A 23,268-nucleotide genomic window follows, 5' to 3' on the forward strand; every position below is an offset into this window, starting at 1 on the left:
CACGGCAACCGCGCCGCAGGCAGGCACTTCGGCGTGCCTGGCGGCAATTTCATGATCGCTGATCAACGGGAGACTGTTTACGATAAGATAAAAAGAAATAGCTGCTGTTGGCAACACTGAGCTTACATATACAAAAAACGACTGCTACATTTAGCGGGATTGGCAGAAGGCAAATTGGCAACACTGTGCACCAGATTTTTTTTTCCCCCGCATAATTCTCGCACCCCTAACTTCACATTGACTTTTCCGAAAAAAAAGTGCGAGGATTATGCGAGTAAATACGGTATACTAAACACCCTCATAGTTGGAGGTTTAACGGTTTGCCAATCAAAACGCCAACAATTCAGGCCTCGGAAATTGCAGTATCGAGACGCACTGGACTGCAGTAAATGTAGATACAAAAACGGTGGCAAGCACCAGCGCGTCAGCGCTTACCTTGGGCGTTTTGTAAAGAACCTTGTTATTTCCAGGGATGCGCCTTGTCGCTTCCTCGGCGTCGCAGTGTTGCTTGTCCTGCTGTCCTTGCCCATAGCAATGGCTCAGGATGCAAGGCGGGAATGAGCTTCTCCTCTGTCCTCTCGTTCGGTCCGTTGGTGAAGTAAACTCGTTGCTATCTGCCGACACCTTAACGATACTCCGACATCGCGAGACTAAGCTGTTTAATGCGCCTCATATTTTCATCGTATGTACCTGGGGTTTTATAACCTCTTTAATACAAAAAACAGTTCGGAGTCCAATTTTGAAGCAGAAATTTCTCTCGGCCAAAAGTCTAGTTGGTGTCCATCGACATGTCTGGCCCGGGTTCATTTTCACCGATCACCCGCTGCACACCTGTCTCTCTTACGTTGACCATTGTCCACCTTAACTCCGTGCCCTTCCCCGCTCAAGCCCAGTGTTCTCGAGGTCTGTTCATAGGAATGCAGTTCGGGGTCCGTAAACCCGCCAGTAAAGTTTGGTTCATTTTTGAGGTGGGTGGTGTCATCGTGGAGGACGGTGAAGGACCCGATGACGAGACGAGGCAAGTAGATGATGAAGAAAAAGTCTATTTACACTTATTTGCAGGACACGACAAAGCTAGAACATAAGATAACACTACACAATAAAAACTGGATTACAATTAAAAGGCGCCGCAGCGCACAAGGGGGGTATCGCGGCACGATCCCTGATGGGGGCCCGGGGACCAAAAAGGGTGTCGAACCACTGCGCGGTTGGCGAGCTGCCTCCACACAGCAACACGTACCAATTAGGGTTTTCACCCCCGCTCCCCCCTGTCCGCCGCCCCCGAAGGTTGGGAGGAAACGAGTCTTCCCAAAAGCCGCGTAGAAGGTCGCCGGCAAGGCCGTCCCAAAGGGCTGCCACTCCCCCCCGGACGGCTTGGGGGACACGGCAAAGCTGCGAGAAGGGAGGAGGGTCATCGCCCCCGACGGGGTCCACCGGCGCTGGCATCACTACACCGCCGTCGTGCATAGCATCCATTAACCACAGTGGCTGTCAATCAACAGTAATGCTGTCACTGGCTTTAGTTGTCCAAAGGAATGCCGCCGGTGTCTCTTGCCGCCATACAACTGCGATGTGCGCATTCACTTTGTCACCCTGCCGTTGTTGGGCTGGGTAACGTTCTTGCGCTTCCTTTTTGAGCGATCCTTCTTGTCCAGATGGACGCGCTGACTGTGGAACAGGGCTTTTGTACTCCCACGGTAGCTTTCCCTAAGCGGGCGTAACAGTCGTTAGAGGCGCCGGGTGATGGGGTCACGCATCCCCTCGCGCCACTCCGCTCGTCGCCATCCGGTTTAAAGCCTTTGAGTCGCCTTGGTTTGTTCGGCGGACGCTGCACACATGCATGAGCTGGATGTTGGAAGGCATTCCGTAGAGAAACCCTACAGCGAGTTTCTCTGCGGCAAGCAAACTTCTTACCCTTCTTACCGACAAATGCAAAAGCAGCATTTCCACGAAAACTAGTGAAAAACGCGCTGCGAGTTTGGCTCAGGGAAGGAAATGGTTGAGCCACAAACACCGGGCATGGGGGACAGTATCCGCCGACACCACGGCGCGCTGAGATGGAGGGATTTGTTGAATATTTAAAGACACAAATTTTCTTCCCCACCAAAGCATATGGGACCCGAGCAGCTGAAACCACCACCCTGGCGAAACAAGCGATAACTTACTGCTGTCCGAGGGAACCGAAGCACCAGTTGCAGACGAACAGGGTAAAGGGGGTGCAGCGAATGGCAAGTGGCAGGCCGGCAGCAGAGCATGAAGCCAGTGTACAGCAGTACTGGCTTCCATGTAAACGGAGCAAACGAACCTCACCTGTTTTTTTTTAAATCCCACGTTGACTACCAAATGAAGCGTCTTTTTTTTTTTCGAAATGAACCTAATCCACGAACCAAAACTAAATCAGATAAAACTGCACTGCCGAGAAAATCCCGGCAACTTCCCCTAAAAAAACGTGGCAAATAAATATACAATTCGCTGCAAACGTGTACGCAGACCTTACTTCGTATGGAAAATGAGCTAGACCCTGCTGTGGCACGGATCAAAATGAGACAAATTTATTTGCCCTATGGGATTTCACATTTGGTGTGACTGTTCGGGAGGTTTTGTACGCTTTTGCATCAATTTGTTTTTGCTTTTGAGAGCTGGCTTATCATGAGTTCAGAGAGCAATGAGGAGATCGGCAAATGATCTGCTGCCACACGTCTACGATAACGTGAACGGAAGTGAACGAAATGAAACTGAGAGATGTGATACTATCATTTTATCTCGTCTCCCTCGTTCTTACAGAGTAAATCTGGTTATTATTATTGTCATTACTCCCATATTTCTCGTTTACGTACCTAAAAAATTAGCTGCCTCTTACAAGCCATGGCAAGCCATGGAAGATATGAGCAGGCTTCCTTTGAAGCGTTTTGGAAATTTATGGCAAGGCAATGAAGACCTTCATGAGTGTCTTCAGGCGTGCCCAAAGAAGTACCCTACGGAAACATTCGAAAAGAGCTGCTAATGCTGCCAAGAGGACTCACCGGCTCTTCATGTATAGTTTTACTGTTCTTGAAGCTCTGTAGCATGTTTATGGCCTTTTTTCCTTAATTAAGACTCTTTCGTACCATTCTTAAAAGTCAATTGCAATAAAGTTTTCATAAGACTGCCGCACCAACTCTTCTGTTTCAACGTAAAGTAAAAAACTGCGCAATTTTGGACGGCCACAAAAAGGAAGGAAACACAGGACAGGCGCAGACTTGCAACTAACATTTATTACACCAAAGTCACATATAAGTACAGCTGGATGATGACCGGCGCTAGGGTGTTTGGTTTGTTGGTTTTTATTATTGTTATGCCAAGTGCCATCGGTTCTGTTTTGCGCATGCCCAGTGGCGGGGTTTCCGGCTGTACTTATAGTATGCGACTTTGGTGTAATAAATGTTAGTTGCAAGTCTGCGCCTGTCCTGTGTTTCCTTCCTTTTTGTGGCCGTCCAAAATTGCGCAGTTTTTTACTTTACATTGAATATGCCCCAACTGGCCCACCAGCAAAGTTCTTCTAAACTCTTCTGTTTCAACTGAGTACGAGCCAAATCTGAACTTATCCTAATATTGCTCAAATTCTCCGCATAACTCTTAATTACTTGTTGCTATAGATTTCCCCTAGCTGGCATGTGAAGCATGTCATTTTATTTGTCAGGGATTATGTACGAGCTTTGTGCAAGACCAACAAGAAAAAAAAAAGTTACTATATTTTTGTTGATTTCGACTTTGAGAGTGAAAAGAAGCCATGTGGCTATCCAGGCCAAGTAGGAGAGGAATGTTGCTAGCTGTTATGGTGGTGCTCACAGTGGCACGCAATTGCAGTAACAGATTTCCCTCTGGTATAATGCATTAGTATGAAACTCTATGGTTCATACGTATCGTCATCATTGCCTTGGCCCTGTGGCAGTGCCTCGTTTTCCCAGGGGGATAGTTAACCTGTTGCAAATGAGTATAGCTACAAATCCAACCCAATCCAGTCCTCGCTTTTAATAAAAGGCAGAGAGGGGGGTGGGTGGGTGGACAGTGTGACCATCTTGAGGAGCAGGCTTTATGGTGAGGAGGGGTGTGTGTGCGTTGGCATGTACACACACCCATAACCTGTAATCAAGCTCTGAATTGTTGCCGATTCTTTGGAAAAAGGAATTCACCCAGTGCATTTTCTTTGAATGGTGGAGAGGTGAGAAAGTACTTGCTAGTGTCTGCCTTCGTTGTTGTCTTCCTGCGTGTTTACTTCCTGGATGCAGGAAGTAAATGAGCGAACGCGGCTAGAGGCATGGATGGAAATGATTGCAGTCAGTATGCAGACGTGTGTTATTTTGTGTCATTTTATAGCTATGGTAAGAGAAGTGCAGCTACAACAGTTTGGCGTTAATAGACATCTTGGGTTTGAGAGGTTTGGTGTAAAAAGAGCCTCTGTAAGTCAACCCCTTTTGAAGCAAAATGAACACTTGAAGGGACCAAGACTGAAAGAATGACATATTTTCCTTGTTCATATTTAACCATATCGTTCTGGAGGAGCTGCAACCATGCAGCTGGAACAAATTAACTTTTCTAGGTGATGCTATCACACTAATTTTTGATAAAATGCATTGTCCTAGTCCCTAAGTTGCTGTAATCACTGGTACCCAGATTATATGCATCCTTTCTACTGCTTGTTTTTTAAATCATTGCCAGCCAGAGCCAGCCAAAGGTTAAAATCATTAACATGCTTTTAACCTCTAACTCCTGGACTAAGGAGACTCCCCGCTGGTCTGCCTCCACACACGGAGTCGGATTGGGCTTCAATAAACGTTTATTCCTCCTCCTCCTCCTGGTGCACTCTTTAAGCTTTCATTAGCCAGAAGGCGCATGCTTACATGTGCTGTGTAAAGGCAGCAAAGGCTTCTGGTCAGCGCATGAGCCATTCTAGAGAGTTTGCGTGCTTGTGTGGATAGTATTGTGTAACCGCTTGGGAAATAATTCTTGCACAGACCACATGTCAATGGGAGCACTGGGCGACAGCTTCTACGAGTATTTACTCAAGGCCTGGATCCAGTCCGATGGAGAAGACGTGCAGGCCAAGAAACTCCTCTTGGATGCTGTGAAGGTTGGGAAGCTTGTTATTTGTCCTCCGTTGTGTGTGAAAAGTGCCGTCTGCATTGAAAGCAAGCATTTTAACAGCTTTCTGCGAGGAAACAAACGTTGTTCCAATTTATTCGGCGGCTGCTTCTCAGTTTGCTTTCCATGATTTGGATGTGATGGGTGCTATTCAAGTTATGGCCAGAGTCTAGGAACTTGAATTTTCATGTCTTTCTTGCAGTCATCAAGATTACTGTTGTCCTGTTATTGCACTTCAACTTTACTGTGGGACACACCGGCTTTTTTGGAGATAGATCACCCCAAAGTATATCTTTGAGAAACCGCCTTGCCATTTCCTTCCAGAGCTTTTGTAGGAAGAATTTCAGCATTTCTGGCTGACTGCATTGCCAGAGGTCTGCTCACATATGTTTCCCAATGAATAGGTCAAAATTCTTTCCAAGTTATCTAAAAACGTGCTTGACGTAAAGCGTGAAATTGGGCTGCTAGGAAGGAGAAATTTGGGCACTTTTGGCAAGTTATCATAATGCAGGAGCCCTTTAGCACGGGGCTGGAGATTCGCTGAATAGATCTGCACCTACTTAACATGCTTTTAACCTTATGTCGAGAAGCCCTATTTCAAAAGCAAAAGACTGGAATTTCTTTTGGTTTGGTGGTGGCTATTTTGTACATGCTACTAAGTAGGTGGACTACTTTTAGCCAGAAAATTTGTAGTTGGGCTCAGAATAGTTCCAGGCTATCTGTCACAAATGATGGGTCATAACCTTTGACCGTTAACGAGACAAGACAAAGGAATTATGTTTGTGCCACGACCGCTAAAATGTCGGAGAATGCCATAGGTGCTGCCCGAGGTAATGTGCGTGATCTTTTTTTCTGAACTAAGGCAGGTGTTGATTTTGATGGAGCCGTAAAATTGCTTTTTTTTTTTATACTTTTAAATTATCCACACAGTTTGCGTAAGGGCAGCTGATTGGTGCTGCTGCACATTTTTCACTTCATTTATTTTATCCTTAAGGGCCCGGGGCCTTTATGTAAGGGAGGACAGGGACGGGGTACAACAGTTCAGTGTTCAATACAGCAACAACAAAAAGCAAAAGAATACATACAAAAAACCAGGATCGAATGTAAATAAGCAGACACAAGAAAAACAGAAGACATGAATGTTGCAAGTAAACTATAGCAAGTATAAAAATTGCTAACTAAGGGACGGTGGCAGAAAGGTTATTGCAGAAGTTTATCTCCCACCCTTTTCTGTTTTCTTCCGCCTTTTTTTTTTTTTTTTTGTTCTCCTGGCTTTCTTTTACGCTACAGCAGAGTTGGCACAGCAGCTGGTATTAGCCGCCTGCTTACTGGAAAGGGGTTTTCTCTTGCACTTGAGCCTGTGCAGATGCTCTTGTGTGACAGCCAGTTGTTAGTTTATGATGGTGGTGGTTGATGTTTAATGGCACAAAGCCAACTAGGGCAAAGTGCGCCAAAGAAACAGCTATTTAATGAGTGATGCAACCGTAAATAGTACCAAAACCTGTGAGTAAAAGTAAAAGTGAAACGAATTAAAGTACATGAAGATGGCTATTGCCGGGATGATTATGCGTGATATGACAAGAGTTATAGAAATTTTATCTCTGTTAACACTTCAAAACATGTAATGGAAAAGATTGGTTTGTCGGCAAAAAAGTGTGAGGGGTGCAGTGGAATGTGTCATCTGTATAGTTCAGGGAAATGTTTCTGTCTTGTTGTGTCAAGGGCCCTGCATGTGATTGGGATGTGAACTGTGGGATAGGCCCTCCCCAGACCTGCTGCACAGGGGTCTGGGAGATACGGTGAGCAGGTGGGAGTGTGCTGCTGCGTGGGTGTGTGGCCTATCCGTGGGGCAGAAAAGACAGGTGTCATCGCAGTCTAATTTTCCCCCATAAACCACTGGTGGCCCTGATTGGCCCGTCCCCACTAATTGTACCCCAGGCCATCGAAGCGAGGCTGCTGCTGCAGTCCAAGAGTGGGCTGCTGTTCCTGGCGGAGATCAAGTACGACAGAGTCGACCAGAAGATGGACCATCTGGCCTGCTTCGCTGGTGAGCGTTCCTGCTTCCCTCACTGCAGATGGGGCCTAGAGAAGGCTTGAAGAGAAGTGTTAGAACAAGTTCACCTACACCGGTTGATTACAGCAGCGGGTGTTTATGAAGGCAGGAAACATGGGAAGACTGCAAATGCGTATCACCGTTTTTCTGAAAAGAACAGTACAGTCAAACCCTGCAGTAACGAAACCGCCGGGGAAGGCCAAAAAATTCGCTTTTGCAGGAATTTTGTTGCCGTGAGAATGAAACAAACGACAGCAAAATCGCCTGCATACCGAAAATTTATTTACGAAAGTCGGTTATATCATTATACCTTGCAGTAATTTCATAGATCAGCGCTCACACAAGAAGTGCTTCATTGGTAGTTTTGTGTGCCTAAAAATGACTGAACGGTGTCATACACATCCAAAACATCCTGCGAGTTAACCTCCTCTGCACATTTTTCTCCTTGGTTATCAGCACCGGGTGTGTTCGAGGAGCATGCAAGCGAAGTCCAGCTTCTTCTGTTGACGAACTTTGCCAGACAGTGGCACCTCGTTGTTCCAATACTGTTAAAAAAACTAAGTAAGCACTGCTTTGTTAACGTTCAGAAAGTCCACAGCCATCACTGTTTTGTTTTATGCACGTGTGGCATTGAAGAGCGGCATTCTTGCTTTTCAAAATGGTAGAGCGAGCTAGGCAGTTCAAAACTTGCAGGCGCTACCCTTCCTTCTTCCACTTGGGCATCTGACTGGGGCAATGAGGGATGCCTTATCTTGTGGCGATAAAAACTTCCGGTTTTGATTGAGAGTAAACGTGCCAATTGCCATACACGCAACGAACGAACAAGCGGTAGCCGGCTAGCGTAGCCCAAGCCAAAGCTGTGCCATGTGTCGCCTCCTGGTGGTGCCGCTGCAAGGCTGCCTCAAAATTGCATAGCCTTCAATGTAAACAAATACGGCGGCGGCCTTGCAGGCGCGCTGTGGCTGAAGTTTACGAACTTTGAGTCCAAAGAAGAATGCATTTGAACACATTTTAGAAACTGTTGGCCTCAAATAGGTCGATAAAATGCTGACCAGACTTGCAGCGAATTTCGTTAACACACGGAATCGCTTTCCAAAAACATTTCGCTACTGCGAGATATGAAATAGGTACTTGGGCTTCTATGGACGTTCGCCGGGGATCCGAAAATATTTCGTTGCTGCGGGAATTTCACACTCGTGGGATTTCATTGTCGCTGTGTTTGAATGTAGGAAACTGGGGACCTGTAGACGTTAAATGTACGAGGTAACTTTTGCTGAATCTGTTCTTGAAAGGACTTGGACTGCAGCTGTTGAACATTTACCAGACAGGCTGCCTCAGTGGTACCACAGGCTGTCAGTGGTAAGCCTGGTTGCAGTTTTGATTTAGGTAAATTATATTGCCGTGGTGTACGGTCACGAGCCAAAATTTACGGACCACAAGTGCTGCTATTTTGGACAATTTCTCTTTTACATGGCCGCGCGAGAGTTCCTGTGTCTGTTTTTTGGATTCTAAATTAGCAGTTAAATGAAACATTAACCACTAACATGCATCAAACAGTCTATGTACTGCAAGGCTAGAGAGGAATTTGCAGAAAGTGTCAATACCACATTCTGTAAACTTTTGCTCATGGCTGCTCAAGCAGAGTCAAAGTAAATATTTAGAGTGAATCTGGAAGCTGTTGACCGCTACTGCCAGTATATGTATACGGGACAGCTAGCAGCAAAGAGGTGAGATTTTCAGCAGCTAGGGTACCAAGCCTTTCACCAGCTTAGTTACTAGATTCTTCCTTTTCAGTGTCTCTCTTCCTTAGCGAGCTTTAGGTAATAAGATCTTAGTTGATCATTGTTCTTTTGCATGTATTGACAGTTTGAAATGCCTACCCGCCGCGGTGGCCTAGTGGCTGATGGGCATGAGGTTGCGGGTTTGATTCCCGGCCGCTTTTCTGATGGAGGCGAAAGCAAAAATGCCCGTGTGTACGAGATTTTGGCGCACGTTAAAGATCCCCAGGTGGTCAAAATAAATACGGAGCCCTCCACTACGGCGCGCCTCATCGCCTGCGTTGCATCGGCGCATTAAACCCTACAATCAATCAATCATTCAGTTTGAAATGCCAGTACACCCACATGTTGGAAGCCCCTAATTTTCTTTCCAATCTTCCAACCAGGTGGCTTCTACGGCTTGATGTCCCGAGTGCTAGCAGATGACCCAGCTGTTGCCAAGGATCACTTCATGGATGTGGCAAAGAACATCACCAACACTTGCCACGAGTCGTATGACCGGACACGTAAGTTACGTCATTGGTGGCAGCCTCTGCAGGCAAGCTGAAATGGCTGTTCAGCTAGCGCACTTTTAACACGATCAGCTGATTCCATTTGTCTTTGCAGGTCTAGTCTTCACAGGTCTAGTCTTCACAGTCTCACAGGTCTAGTTTCCTAGTTTTGTGAGTGTGTGCTCATGGCATTGGGTTCAGAAAAACGCATCGAACCCTTGCTTCAAATAAGATAAGGGAGTGAGGCCAATTTTTATGTTAACGCTTTTGAAGCTGTTCCATTCCCCGATTGTCTGTAGGGGGCTTTTGTAGCCTGTGTAAGGCAGTACATCTTAATTTGGGGTGCGAATACAGTGTGACAACCGAACGAAGGCTTGTATTGTAAGCAAAACCTGTTTATCTTACTTAAACTACAAAATGTGTCAGGATTCTTTCTCCCGAGAATGTGTACCACCTCGTCTTCTTAGTGGCCTTTGGCAGGGTGTGAATTTTAAGCTGGCAATCGTAAGAGCGCAACTGCCCCGGTGTGGCCATAGCCTGCACATGCATGACAGAGCAACCCCGCACGAGTTTCGTGCGGGGTTGCTCCGAGGCACACCAGAAGCCATTCACTGCAGAGTGATTGGGCTCGCATGCCAAGGAGTGTTGAGTACGGCTCTGTACAAAGTGTGAAGGTTTTTGCCCTTTGAGAAAATGTACGACTGCTCTGACAAGGGACTTGAGCACAGAGGTGGGCCTATGACAGACGAGGAGTGGAAATAAGTAAAATGACATTTTTGGTGAGCTTTTTTTCACCTGAAGTCCAGTTTATACAGTAGGTGTGATGCCTGTTTGTTTGTTTGTTGCTGCGTGTGTGCGAGTCAATTTTTGTATCACTGGCGAGTCTGACTGAAACAAGGATGGAGGAGATTTCTGGACCCTTTGAGAGGCCCTGGCCAACCCTATAGTGTCTTTTTACTGTGGTGTAAGAAACTGGCCCAGATAAAAGTGACCAGCTTCAGTGGCTTAATTCAGTTTTGTGAATAGTATTTATCGATATATCCTTCTGCAGCATGTAGCAGTCTGTGAATACTCATGAGAAGTAACAGTTATTGTATTGCAAGTCAGTTATGCTTTGAAACAAAACATTGGAAGGTTGGGTGTAATTTTTGGGCTAGAAAGCTGGCCAAGGGGGCGAGAGTAAGACACCTGGATGAAGAGCGATGTATGCAATGCGCGGCCGGGTTTTATCCGCTTGTGTGCCTTATATAAAGCCCGTAACAGGGGCACTCCTTTACTTCGGTGTGTCTGACGCCCCGTTTTGAAACAGTGGTGCGTGAGCAGTCCATAGGCATGAGCACAGTACAGTTATGATGCCAGATGAAAGCCAGCTTGTGAGCTTGGCGCGCAGGGCCACCACCAAGTGCGGTGGTGTGAGCGCCGTCCTCCTCTGGGTTGCACTTCTGCGCAGCCACCAAGCTGGGGCCCGAGTCGTTCCGGTTCACGGAGCAGCTGGAGGCCCGGGCGACCAAGCAGAATGAGAAGTACTACATCCTGCGTCCCGAGGTGATCGAGTCCTACTTCTACCTCTGGAGGCTCACCAAGGACCAGAAGTACCGCGACTGGGGCTGGGAGGCTGTGCAGGTGAGCTGGCAAATCATAGTTCCCCTTGAAAACCTCATTTTAATCAAGTTTTTTGTCCAGAAGTTAAAATTACGAGCCAATTTTCATACTGCGACAAGGATTCGAACGAAACAAAGAGTTCAACGCTCCTGCCGCACGTTCGCTATGGTTTACCCACTGAGCAGTCACGGAATACTTTGCAGCAAAATCAGTTTGATTGATAGTGGGTTATAACGCGACGACGCAACGCAGGCGATGAGGCGCGCCGTAGTGGAGGGCTCCGGATTAATTTTGACCACCTGGGGATCTTTAACATGTGCCAAAATCTCGTACACACGGCCGTTTTTTGCTTTTCACCTCCATCAGAAAAGCGGCCGTTAAAAGACGGGTTGTTTGTATGCAATAAAGTTGAGTGCAGACCACTTATAACGATGTTGCGAGAGCTGCAAAAATCTGCACTATAAGCGGTACTGCACTATAAACAAAACATTCGTGAATGCAACCACATTTCAATCTACCTTTCAATCATTCTCTGTTTATCATCACTCAAATGAAGGCCTTTTTTTTATTTCTCTTGGGACCACGCCATAGGCCATTGTTCACGGGTGAACAATGATTTTCAGACCTCTCGCAAAAACTATAAAAACGGCACTATTCGGACAACTGCCGCCATCTGGAGTGTTCATTGGAAACCCCCTTTTCGGTTTCGTTGCCGTTTGTTTACATGTCACGTGGGTAGAAGGCGTCGCAAGTGAAATTTGAACCAAGATAGCAGCGAGTTGGGCGAAAATGGCATCCTGTTTCACTGCGCGCTCTTTGAAGATGGACAGCGGTTTCAGAGACTTCGGCCACTGCTGCTGATAAATTTTTACTTCAGCAGCAGTGATGACTCCAGCAACAATGTGGATTCTTCAGATTTTAGTTCTGATGAAAACTCTCCCATTCAACAGCCTCAGACTTCGACAGGTGCTGCCAGGAAAGGTTCGTTTTTGCTTTGCACTGTATTTGTAAACAAAACGTGCCTAATATCTGACGACTGCGGTACTGCTTTCATGTGTAGCGTCGGGGCAACGTGCGGCGGGGATATTTTGTCAAATGCACCGTGCCGTATTGCGTTATCACCTTCAAGATAGCCTGACGCTGGTGTAAAATAAGCGCTGCGAGCTACGCGCGCTGCTTCTCAAGAATGCTAAATAATCTTTCTTGGTCTTTACCTCTGCAGTGTCAAAGATATTGTGTTAGAACACACACAAGCAGTCTTAGCTGCATCTTTTAGAGAGACCAACGGACTCTCGAGTGGCTTCGCAGAGTCGAGCAGCTGTCAGAGCTGCTACGTTGGCGGAACAGCAAAAATCCAAAACTTGGCATTGATGTATTATTGGATCGTAGCTTATGAATGTAGGAATATTTTGTATGCCTTAGAATTCCTAAAATAATTTTTAGGCTGAATAAAATTGCCTATTAGCGTTTTGTGTATACTCTTTTTGTGCACTTTTTTTTATTTCGTTGACCAATAAACTGTCAATAACTGCACCTTTCACAAAACTGCTGTTATGTGTTTGAAAGAGAAATCTATCAGCTACAATTTTATGCATAGCAATGCTAAATGTGTCCACTAGCTCAAAAGAAAAAAAAGTTTTCTGGAACACTCAAAATCAGCCATTTTTCTGTTGTCACGAAAGAGTTAAAAACATTTCGTCTTTTTCCAGTCCCGCACTATGAGTGGTTACGTTATAAATAGTCTACACTGTATATGCACTTCGGAAGTGTGGAATGCAGTGATTTCATTGGGGATAGCCGCCCCCCCTACGTTGCTCATCGTTTGCTTGGGGTCTGTACAGTTGTCCTAGTGAATAATATTTGTGGTAAATGGTCGCTGTATGGTGGCTATAACAGAACAGTGTTTATAACAAATCGTGGCATTCGTTACATTTCATTCTAGCAAGGTTTAACTGAAATAGTAGTGTTAGGCTGGTCTTTGGAAGTGGGTAGAAGAGAAGACGGGGTTCAGTTTTGTTGGGAACATGATTTTGAGTCATAAATGTTGTTGGAACGATTATTTTTGCTTGCCTTCCAAAAGGTTGCACACACAGATAATAATGGTCAGGTAGTTTAACGTTCTCATGTTCAACACAACGAAAGTTGCACTTTGTTCAAAAAAGAAAAAAACAGTAACATTGATCCAGCATACCTTTATCACTCCTGGGCTGTCACAAGATAAGAAAGAACAAGCAACAAAATAACTGCTCTCTTGTACTGTCGAAGTATGTATAGTATTGGTAAAGTGAGTTCTCTTGTTAGGAATGAAGCACCCATTAAAGCAGATGGACTTCAAAATAAGTACTTACGCTGATCACAGGTGAAAGGAAGAGTATCACTGCTTTTGTAATGAGATGATTTTTATTTTTATTTTCTTTGCTGCCTTCAGCAGACTTCTGCAGCTTGTTTTTGTTTTTAGTGTATGTTTGTTACTTTACCCCCTGAATTTGTTGTGCATCTTCACAGTTGTTCTGAAATCTAACTTTTCTCTTTTTATTTATCTTTCTCTCTTTTGCCATCTCTGTGCCAAACTTTACTTGGGCACAGGTTAACTAAGAACAGCAATTCGCCGCGAGCTCGACATGTAGGTGGCGACAGCGTCGCGCTGCTAGTGTGGATGCTCCGCTGAGCGGCCCGTAAGAATGCACACTGTGGGCGCGCTTCGTGCCTTTTTCTCGCCGTATGTGCGCACGACAGGTGCAAACAAAAGTGGTATGCTGTAGTTCGGTTACTCCACGTTCAATGTATAGCATGGAAGCGGCAGTCAGTTTTCATTATTACGCCAAAAAACGCGACGACTCATCGGGAATCTCAGAATGGCCGTAATTGTGACAATGAACTTGTACGCTGTGGCTCTGTGCAAGCTCCATCTTTCCAGACTATGGCTTTGAGCCTTCAATAAAAGCATAAATAGAAACAAATTAGGAAGCCTCGATCTCTGAAATTCAGTTTACAACGGCAATCTCAGTCGCTTTCACTGGTAGCATGACGCATTCTTGCATTTGTGGGATGCTCTGAAATGGTAACACTACTTACTGCCCCGAAATTCCTTCTAAGAGCTTACGATATTTTTTGTGTGTTCAAAAGGCAACATCAAATTACTGAATTTTGATCAGCGCAGAGATATAAATGTAACCGCTCTAACGGGTCTTTTAAATGAAATTTTAGCGACTCTGAAGGAAGGTTTCATGAATAACGGTTTCGGATCACTTATTTACGGCTTTCGCCGCAAGTGCACTTGCGAATTGAATTGTCAACGCACGCATTACAATCAACATCTCATGTTTAGCTAGGTTTTCGCAAAGTGATAAGCAGGCTTACAGTGTGCAAACCAAGCTTACTGGGACCTCACAGTGAGCACAAATTTTCTGTGACGGCTGCTCTGTTGACGATTTGCATTCCTTTTAAAATCTAACAGGTGCCTGCAACAGCGAGATGTATTTGCATTCTTGCGTATAAGGTCGCTTATGAACCCTAAAGATGGCAATAAATGAAGTTGCGCTGTTGCAAATGTAGTAAAATATTTCCTTTTTATTTCTCGTTGCAAATCAGCGTAACGGGTTCCCGGTAACTACTTTGTTTTGTAAACTGAATATCGCCTTTGTCTTGGCATTTAATTCTTGAGGATTGGTTAAAAAATGAAATTCTGTGCATTTAGTTTTTTTTTCGGGAAGAGGGGGGGGGGGGGGGGGGGGTGGTCTTGCCAACGTTGCAAGAGCAGCGAGAAGAGAACGCATGTAACGCGCGCGAAAAGCCAAACTACGGTTATCAGTATTATTTACAATCGAAACTACACTAGGCGTCGTGTTCTGTAGCGGTGAAAAAGCAGTACACGTATTTTCCAAAATGATTAACCCCCCTTTGGTCCGAGATTGTCCAGGAATTGTGGGACGCCTTTTTCAAAATTGTATTGAAAGCAAGCATTGTGGGAAAAAAAAAAAGAAAACAGCGAGTCATGGCACACACCCCACACACATGTGGGCAACAGCGTGCATTATATATAACGCGTTTTCTTCTCTTTCTTTAAGCTTAGGTCCACCTTAAGAGGTTAAGACGTGACCAAATTAGGCATTTGGTTATGCTGAGTGAGACACGTTTCTGGGCAAGGTGATTCATGTCGGATTTGAAAATGATATATATGAAAATGACACACAAAATGCCACATGACTGACGCAAACTCACAACTGCTTAATTTTACCGAAACATTCCCCCTAAATACTCTTGCGCATCCATAGAAACGTATTTTAAATAATACGTAAAATTAGCAACTCGATACAGTTGAATAAATGTTTATTCCTCCTCCTGAGTATAACCAACGACTGTCCAAAAATGGTATTTATTTTAGAAAAAGGTACGGGAAGGACACGATCACACAGACTCTTGCGGATGTAAAATACGTGTCAGGTAATGTATGGGCGATAGCGCACGGGTCGTGTACAGTGTAAATGTTTTTGTTTGTTTCTTCTTTCTATAAGGACACAGCGCAATTTTACAAGGGTGTGGAATTTGCACGCGTATGCACAGGTCTTGTCGCTTCTTACCCGTTTCGCGTACTAAACTTTTATCCTTTAAATAATCGCCACGCCACCTTCGAAAAGCACCCTTCGACGTTCCCGAAACGGCAGACGACTGCACTCAACAATACGAAAAGTGCAATGTGTGGAAGCAATGTTTATAACACGTTTCACACTCAAGCGGTGACCACAGCGAAGATGTTTCGTGGAACTATAAACCAGCTCATTAACCCGCAACGGCCGCTGATTCTTGCGTTTCTAGAGGAAACGAGCACGCAGAGGTTACTATGTCATTGCTTACTGCCAAACGAGCACACATATTGGTTGTTTTGTCGTGTGCAGCACGCGTCTTGCGCCGCACGCAACGTGAAAAAGCAGACGACGCGAGAGCGCCATCCACACTAGGAGCGGTTCGTCCCGCCGCCGCCAGGGGCCGACTGTGTTCGCGCTCGGGGCGAATAGCTCATGTAGTGTATCACTCCAGAGAAATGGTGGACCTGCATGCCAATGTGTGCATGTGTTTTGAAAGGAGATTGCGCTTAATGCGCGACATCGTCTGCGTTTTCTCATGTAGTAGTTGGTCTGTCATTGCTGCAGTAGTTTATAAGCTATAAAGTCTGACAAATAACAGCAACGACTCATGTCACATTCAAAATATTCGCAGTAGTGCTCTGTTTGTGCTGTGCGGAGGAACAACTGGCTGCAGTGATGAGGCACAGGGCCAACTCTCATTGCAGTTTTTGATCAAGTGGTACCTGAATATAATGTTTGGCAGCGGGACTTCTTGCTTTATTTTTTGTGAACGGTTTTTCCGTAAATTTTATTGCACTTGCAAACGGTGTAGCCCCTCTGTCACTCTCTCTACCGCCAGGCTCTGGAAAAGCACTGCCGTGTGGAAGGCGGTTACACGGGCCTCAAGAACGTTTACCAGGCGGACGGGCCGAAGGACGATGTGCAGCAGAGCTTCTTCCTGGCAGAGACGCTCAAGTACCTCTACCTGCTCTTCTCGGATGACTCGGTGCTTCCGCTCGACCAGTGGGTGCTGAACACCGAGGCGCACCCGCTGCCCATCAAGAACCGCAACCCGTCATACAGACCCAACATCAGGTGATCGGGCAGGCCAACTCGCCGGCACTCCTCGCCGCCAGCCTCAAGTGGAACGTGGAGCCAGAGCGGGCTCTCGAGGCTCTCGTGGCCTCGAGGGGCAGACACCTGGTGACTAAACTGTGGACATCGGGAGGGTTTGGGTGGGTGAAACCGCTGCTCTACTCTCACGACAGCTGATGGGAAGCGGCCGGGCGGTTGCCAAGGACGGTGCCTCAATGCAGGGACATCGCAGTGCTGCCAGCCTGCGGACTCCTGGCGGCGCTTGGCTGGAGCGCTGGACAGTGGCCTGCTACTTTGGGAGAGTTGCAATGGACGCTGCTTGTTTCTCGGTGACTTCGTTGGACGGCAGCATGCGCGACCGTGTGCACAGATGGCTTGTCTGTGGTTCTCTGCTGCTACCGTGTTGCTAGCTCACTGCCTGGTGCTGCAACATTCCCAGTGATCTCCCTGGAGGTTGCCGAAATTGTTTCACTTGTTTTCTTGTTTTTAAGTAGCGCTGGCTGTAGAGCTGTCTTCAATTAATATAATACACAGAATTGTAGATTGTGCATATTGTGTGTACAGTGTGGCAGCACGCGAACTCAGAAGTATTTTTATTTTGTGCTTTGTTTTTGTTTTGTTTTGGTAGTGGGGGTGGGCGTCTGGTGAAGTTTTTCTTTTGTCTGTGCGATCGCGATACGCTGTTCTGAAGGCAGCGCCAGTCTTGAGGCAGCAGCCGTCTTGAGAAGTGTGCATACTTAATGAAAACCTGCTGGCACAGGATGGTGTAGACATGAACACTGGGCTGACAAAATAAAGCCACATCCACTCAGGAGCACACCGACTGTGACAGATCTCGTGCTTTCGTGGCTGTACCAACATCATCTTCTCTGTTCGAGCGGACCGGCCACGTTTTTGGTCTGGGCGCAGAGGGGAGGGGGGGTCATGATTGCCTCTTATTTTTTCACTTTAGGGATGTAACCTAAGCTCTGTCCTTGCAGCGTAGAGGGTGAGGCCTTATGAAGACTTTTGTTAGCAGGGCTGAGTTAATTTCAAAGAACTGAATGAGCGAGAGATAACTATGCACGGGAGCCCACGCCTGTCGGGCCTGCTGCACTTCTGTGCTGCAAGCGTGCAGAGGACCGAGTGGGGATGAAAGCGGGCTCTGTGTGTGCAGTAGCAGCGCTTGCAACAGATTATCAACGAAATGTGTGTGCCATCTGTGCTTGCACTCGTGCAAAATCTCACTAGTGATTTGTGTGGCCTGAGAAAGTCCAATGACAGTGGAGTCGTGCAAATGCAGTGCAATGTTGCAGGAACACGTAGCAACAGTTTGCATGCATTTTCCTTTGTTGCCTTGCTGTGTGTGGTGTACCGTAAATTTTCAAATCACTCTGTACACAGTTTAACTAAAGTCGTTTTAGTTGGAGCAGAGATGTGATAGACTTGTCTTTTCTTCTGTGCCCGAAGAAGCCGTACTTCGTTATCGAACTTCAGTAGCAGCCTGAATCTCGAAGGCTAGACATTCATCTGTTATCAAGAGAAGCAGCGCTTCGGCTTCTCTGTAAAAATGCCTTGCACCACTCTTTTTCACCTGTGAACTAGTGACTGCTTCAACTGTGAATTTATGCTACTAAAGCAGTGTGTTGTGTATCTTTAGTGAAGTCGATTGGAGATGTTGGAGCGAGTCAACAGGTGCACGAAGTTCACTTTTTCAGCAGTGAATGCTGCATAAATAACATTGTGATTTTGCGCTTGTGGTATACGTCGGAGGCTCACAATGTCACCTAGATGGTTCTGAAAACGGTAACCTTGATGTTAATTTGTCAAAGGGGAAACCGTAACCTGCATCTCGCATGTTCGCTGTCTTATAAAAGGTAGGCGACTTTGAAAATACCTTGTACATTGCTCACTTTGTGCATTGAATATTAGATACACGTAGCCAAAGAATGCACATGTAGCTTGTAGTGAACAGCAATAGCCGTCTATGGTGAAGCAAAATATGTAAAAGCTCACGAATGCTTTGATGGGCATGAATAGTGTGGATGTGACCTGTACCAGACAGTAGTATGGAAACCTTTATTGAAACTGTTCTGTAAAAAAAAAAAAATGCTTTTTTTTTTTTTTTTTCAAATGCACAATTCATGCAGCAGCACAGTCACTGTAAAGGAATAAGGTTGAAAAATGCGCTCAATATAAGATAGAAAACAGGCAATTTATGATCGCTTGTACATAGATCTGAGGGGCATAGTAAATGTTTTATAATTGCTATCCTGTGTTTCCAAAGTGTGAGAGTTTCTATATCCTGATGAGCTTGGTTTTTGCTTTATTAAAACATTTTGCTCTGGGACTTTCTTGTGAACTACGTAGGCACGTAGCACTGCATTGATTTGTAACCCTTTGTGGGTTGACTTAATGCATTCACTCTTGGCTGTAAATGCCAAAACTATTCAATTTGAGGGTAGTAATAGCTATCGCTGTACTCTGAAGCATTACAAAGGTTCACCATATTGTTGGGCGTCTCTGTACTTAAGCGCCAGAACTAAATGCGATGGCATCGGGCGTTACCATCATCAAAAGCGCTAGCAAAATGGCGGTCGTGGCACTTTTGATCGCATCATCTTTCTTTAATAGTCAAACACTCTGAATGTACACTTGCAGGGGGGAGGAAGGGCGATAGCAGCAGGGTTTGCAGCGGTCATTTCGAGTGGCTGCGGGGGCGAGCGCAGGGTGGCAGTGGGCACAGCCGCCGCCGCAGAGGCCCCTGCTGGAGGTGCTTTGCACAAACGTCACCACTTTTGTGCGGAAAGAGTCACTGGGTTTTCTTTGTGCGGCCCTTGCACTGACGTTGCAGCGGTGGCAGAATGCAGGCCAGCGGGTTGATCGAAGGGCGTTTTGTGTCCACTGCGGGGAGGCTTGGCCTTGCAGCAATTTTTTCACCCTCAAGGCTTCCGCAGTGGACGAGTGCTTGTGCATGGCTGGTGCGGAAAAAGGGGACGTGGTGCCGGCTTTAATGGCTTGCCTGTCGGTTTTCACCACAATTCACCCGTGCAGTGTTGTCTCCTCTTGGATTAGCGCGCTGCGATACATTCCGCTTTGCCGTGCCGACAGGGGCAGGCTGCCGTCCTGGCAGCCGTGTCGTGACGTCGGTGCAAGGCAACCACGGCGGCAGTCGGGGAGGACGAAGCAAGCGGTGGGTGGCGAGAGAGAGAGGGGGGGCAGCGGGTTTACACGACTTCGACCTTGAAGGGGCTGCCGGGGATGTGGTCGTCGCCCCACTTGACGATCACCACGTGGTCTCCGCGGTCCTTGACCACGTAGTTGACCTGGTACAGGTTGCGGCCAAGGTGCTTGACAAACACCTCGTCACACGGTCCCTTGGGCCCGTACACACTGGCATAGATGAGGTTGTTGCCTGCAAAGAGGAAATGACGCACGCATGGTAGCCGTTTGTTAGGGCTCTTTCCCAATAGGCTGGTTTAAGGATCGGGTACTTGGGTGCTAATGCAGAATGACGATTATGGTGGTGAACGGAGGGCTTTGTTTCCTGTAATGACTGAAGAAAAATTGTGCTGCTGCTACAATTTTTTTTTTTTTTTTGCAGTCTAGACACGGCGGTCTAAAAGTAGGAAAAATTCTCGCCTTTTTTTTTTGTATGTTGTTAGTACTACCGTTTTGTCAATTTATGCAGGGAAGCAAATACCCAAAATCTCATTGAAATACCCCACAATACCCCAAAATACCCCACATTTCATTGAGCATGAGCAATGGCTTTATCTAGCATTCAGCAGTTTTGTTGTCAGTGTTGTTGGCTGCATGAGAATACAGCTCTCTAGGGAAATTCACTTAGTGCAGCTTAAACTTGTAATCATGTCCAGGCAATGTGCCCTCTCCCCAGTAAATATGAACACATTTCCATACTTGGAAAAAAAAAAAAGGAAATAGAGCTGCTATACTCGCTTTCATTTTTTCACTGCCCAGTTGCCTTTATGCAGTGCATTTGTATCCTGAAGTGTAGTGCAGCACACCGCGCAGTGCCAGTGAGCAGTCACGTTATAATGTATCCGTTTCACCTTGCGCCAAGCGCTTGTGGGCGTTACAGGGGTCTGTGCAAACTTGATGCTGTGGAATTCAGGCATCTACATGCAACACGTCGTCGTGTTGTCTTGCAGCAATTCACTAGTGCACCAATGGCTTGGGTGTAGTCCCTAGAAAACTTGCTGGTCTGCTGTCTGGGCCAGCTATCTGGTTCAAAGGTCTGAGGGCACAGTAGAAACCTCAAGGCAGAAAGCATCAATCGGTTTCAGCACCCTACCTCTATCCACATTTGCCATTGGAACATCGTGACGAACTAAACCGTTGTTTTCATGACTCTCGAATACTTGACTATAACTTTTAGTTAATAATACCAGTGTCGTCTGCTTGCTAGAGCTGTTCCAAACACGCTGAAATAGACCATATTGTTGTGCGGCCATAATATTGAACTTGAAGGAGCCATGAAGACAAAATACAAGTTTGTGTTATTCGAAAGATTTCGTGTTTTATAGTGCCCCTAGCGCTTGTCCGAATGCAAACGATGCTTTATTCACTGAGAAATTAATCAATTTAAGTAAAAATTTTGATTTCCCCGCTAAATCGTGTGTTTTCGTGGTCTGCAATGACATCACAGGAACCGACCGCTCTGCAGCCTAGGGTCCCTTGATTCATGCATCCGCCGTACAGGGTGAAGACACATATGCGCTGGCGCCGCCATTTTGGTTCACTCGCTCGCTGCCGAAGCAAGTCATTGCATCAAAACTGCGCTAAAATTATTGCCGCAACGGGGTTAATTGGCGAAGTTTGAATCATCTTATCTGTTTCGCGTTGTTGGGTCTCGTGGGAAACGAAAAGAACAACGCGTTGAGCACGTTGACCCAATTGCAGCGGCACAAGATCGTTCAAAGGGTGTCTCCACCCTGTACGGCGGCGCTGGCATTTGTGCTTTCGTAACTTACACTGTTTGTCCTACCATTCTTACGGCTTTAAAAAGAATGTGCCCTAAATTTAAGTGCAAATAGCTCGTTCGGCAAGCTTGTAAACTCTGCCTAATTTGCGTTTGCTTTCGCCGGCCGCCGCCAATCGCAGAGCTGGCTCGAATGACATCATAAGTTCTGTTGCGGGAAATGAGCTAGTAGGTCGCATGGCCATTCCCTTTTTTTCCTAATTATGTACCTTATTTCAGCGAAGTTTTCGTTAAAAGTGGTGTCAGTATGGTTCTAACGAGGCAATCTTTTGAATGAACCAAACTTGTGTTTTCTATTCATGGCTCCTTCAGAGGTGCTTAACTGAACAACATGGCCTACTTCAACTCAGTGGCAAACTTTCATTTGGTAGGCTGCTGATGAAGTTCTCAATAGCCGTCCACTTCTTTGCTTTGATGCTAGCCACCATGAATTAAGTAAGTTGAGCAGTTGTGCTTGCAGCGTCTTTAATTCCGAGGCTTTTGGGGCGAAGGGAATAAGCCAGACTTTGCCCATTAAGAGACCTGATGACGTTGATGGACATCTTGGCACCTGAATGTCCGGGGAGAGCCCGTCTTGCAGCATACTGGTCGAATGCAGGACCACGAAATTTTCACTTGCCTAAAAAGGATTACACTGAGGGCTTCAAACAGCAGACTGGCCACATTTCTAGGCACCACAGTTTTGGTGAGACATGCTACTGTGCAGCTCGCTTTTTAAATGAAAGGGTCACAGGGATTTATACCTAATGTGCACTGAACACTCTGGCTTATCAGCCATTGTCGTTGCAAAAGTAACTCTTGAACAATGACTGCAACGATCTTGAACCACTAGGTATTTCACCAAGTGAAGGTTAGCTCTTGGTGTTGTGCATCTTGCACATATTTGTTTCACAAAAAAGTTCTCTTGAGATCACTAGCTCATTGACACTTGTACCTCGCGCAGGGGTGTGCATTTTGTGTCCAGATTTGCTCAACACTATGCTTATCTGTTTAGTCCATTGCGAACAAAGATACTAGTTTGAAGCTGCCTCTGGCATGATACAGTAAGCAGCAGTTGATTGTGAATGACGCATTGAGTGGCATCCAGTAGCCAGATCAAGCAAATTGTACTGACCAGGATGCATGATTGTAGAATCGAACACCTCTGGGAGGTTGGAGCTATAAATTTAAACAGAACATTTCTGGCATTCAACAAATAAACAAATGTGTGCACGGTACAATGACTCAGAATCATAAAGCGTTAGGAAATGGTACAATGGCTTAATTGTAGCAATGAAAAGCTTAGCTTTTGTCATGTGCCTGTTGCTTGCAGGATGTGATAGGCTACCTCTCCTCTTTTTCGTATGACTGACATTCAGTGGATCATGTGATACAATAATGGGCAGCCATGACTTTCTTTGGTTGTTTCACTTATAAGCCTAGATAGCAACAATGCCAGAGCACAGCCACAAAATGCATGGAGACCAACGATTGACTACCTGATGCTGTAGTATGTGCTCTTGCATAGGTACACTGTATGCACCAGCACTTGTACATTGCTTGTGTGTGGAGGGCATAGTGAGTCCCTTGTACAAGGCGTTTG

The 23,268-nt window shown here is 46.0% G+C and overlaps 2 protein-coding genes across 4 annotated transcripts in view; one reads left to right on the plus strand and one right to left on the minus strand.

Annotated features, from left to right (window-relative positions):
• The window catches only part of Alpha-man-ia (alpha-Mannosidase class I a), a 32,195-nt gene extending 13,161 nt beyond the window's left edge, over positions 1–19,034 (plus strand). Inside the window, exons 6-10 of the mRNA XM_077684600.1 lie at positions 4,995–5,110; positions 7,060–7,168; positions 9,339–9,458; positions 10,894–11,066; positions 16,470–19,034. Of these exons, the coding sequence (XP_077540726.1) occupies positions 4,995–5,110; positions 7,060–7,168; positions 9,339–9,458; positions 10,894–11,066; positions 16,470–16,709 (758 nt within the window). The 3' untranslated portion in view covers positions 16,710–19,034. The remainder of the gene's footprint in view (positions 1–4,994; positions 5,111–7,059; positions 7,169–9,338; positions 9,459–10,893; positions 11,067–16,469) is intronic.
• Cher (filamin A protein cher) overlaps positions 18,784–23,268 on the minus strand; it is a 108,817-nt gene continuing 104,332 nt past the window's right edge. For all 3 annotated transcript variants that reach the window (XM_077684599.1, XM_077684598.1, XM_077684597.1), the window contains exon 34: positions 18,784–20,099. In XM_077684599.1, the coding sequence (XP_077540725.1) occupies positions 19,912–20,099 (188 nt within the window). In that variant the 3' untranslated portion in view covers positions 18,784–19,911. The remainder of the gene's footprint in view (positions 20,100–23,268) is intronic.

Source organism: Haemaphysalis longicornis, unplaced genomic scaffold, assembly GCF_048455015.1.
Source record: "Haemaphysalis longicornis isolate Haplotype H1 unplaced genomic scaffold, Haemaphysalis longicornis Haplotype H1 scaffold_9, whole genome shotgun sequence".
NCBI classification, from domain to species: domain Eukaryota; kingdom Metazoa; phylum Arthropoda; class Arachnida; order Ixodida; family Ixodidae; genus Haemaphysalis; species Haemaphysalis longicornis.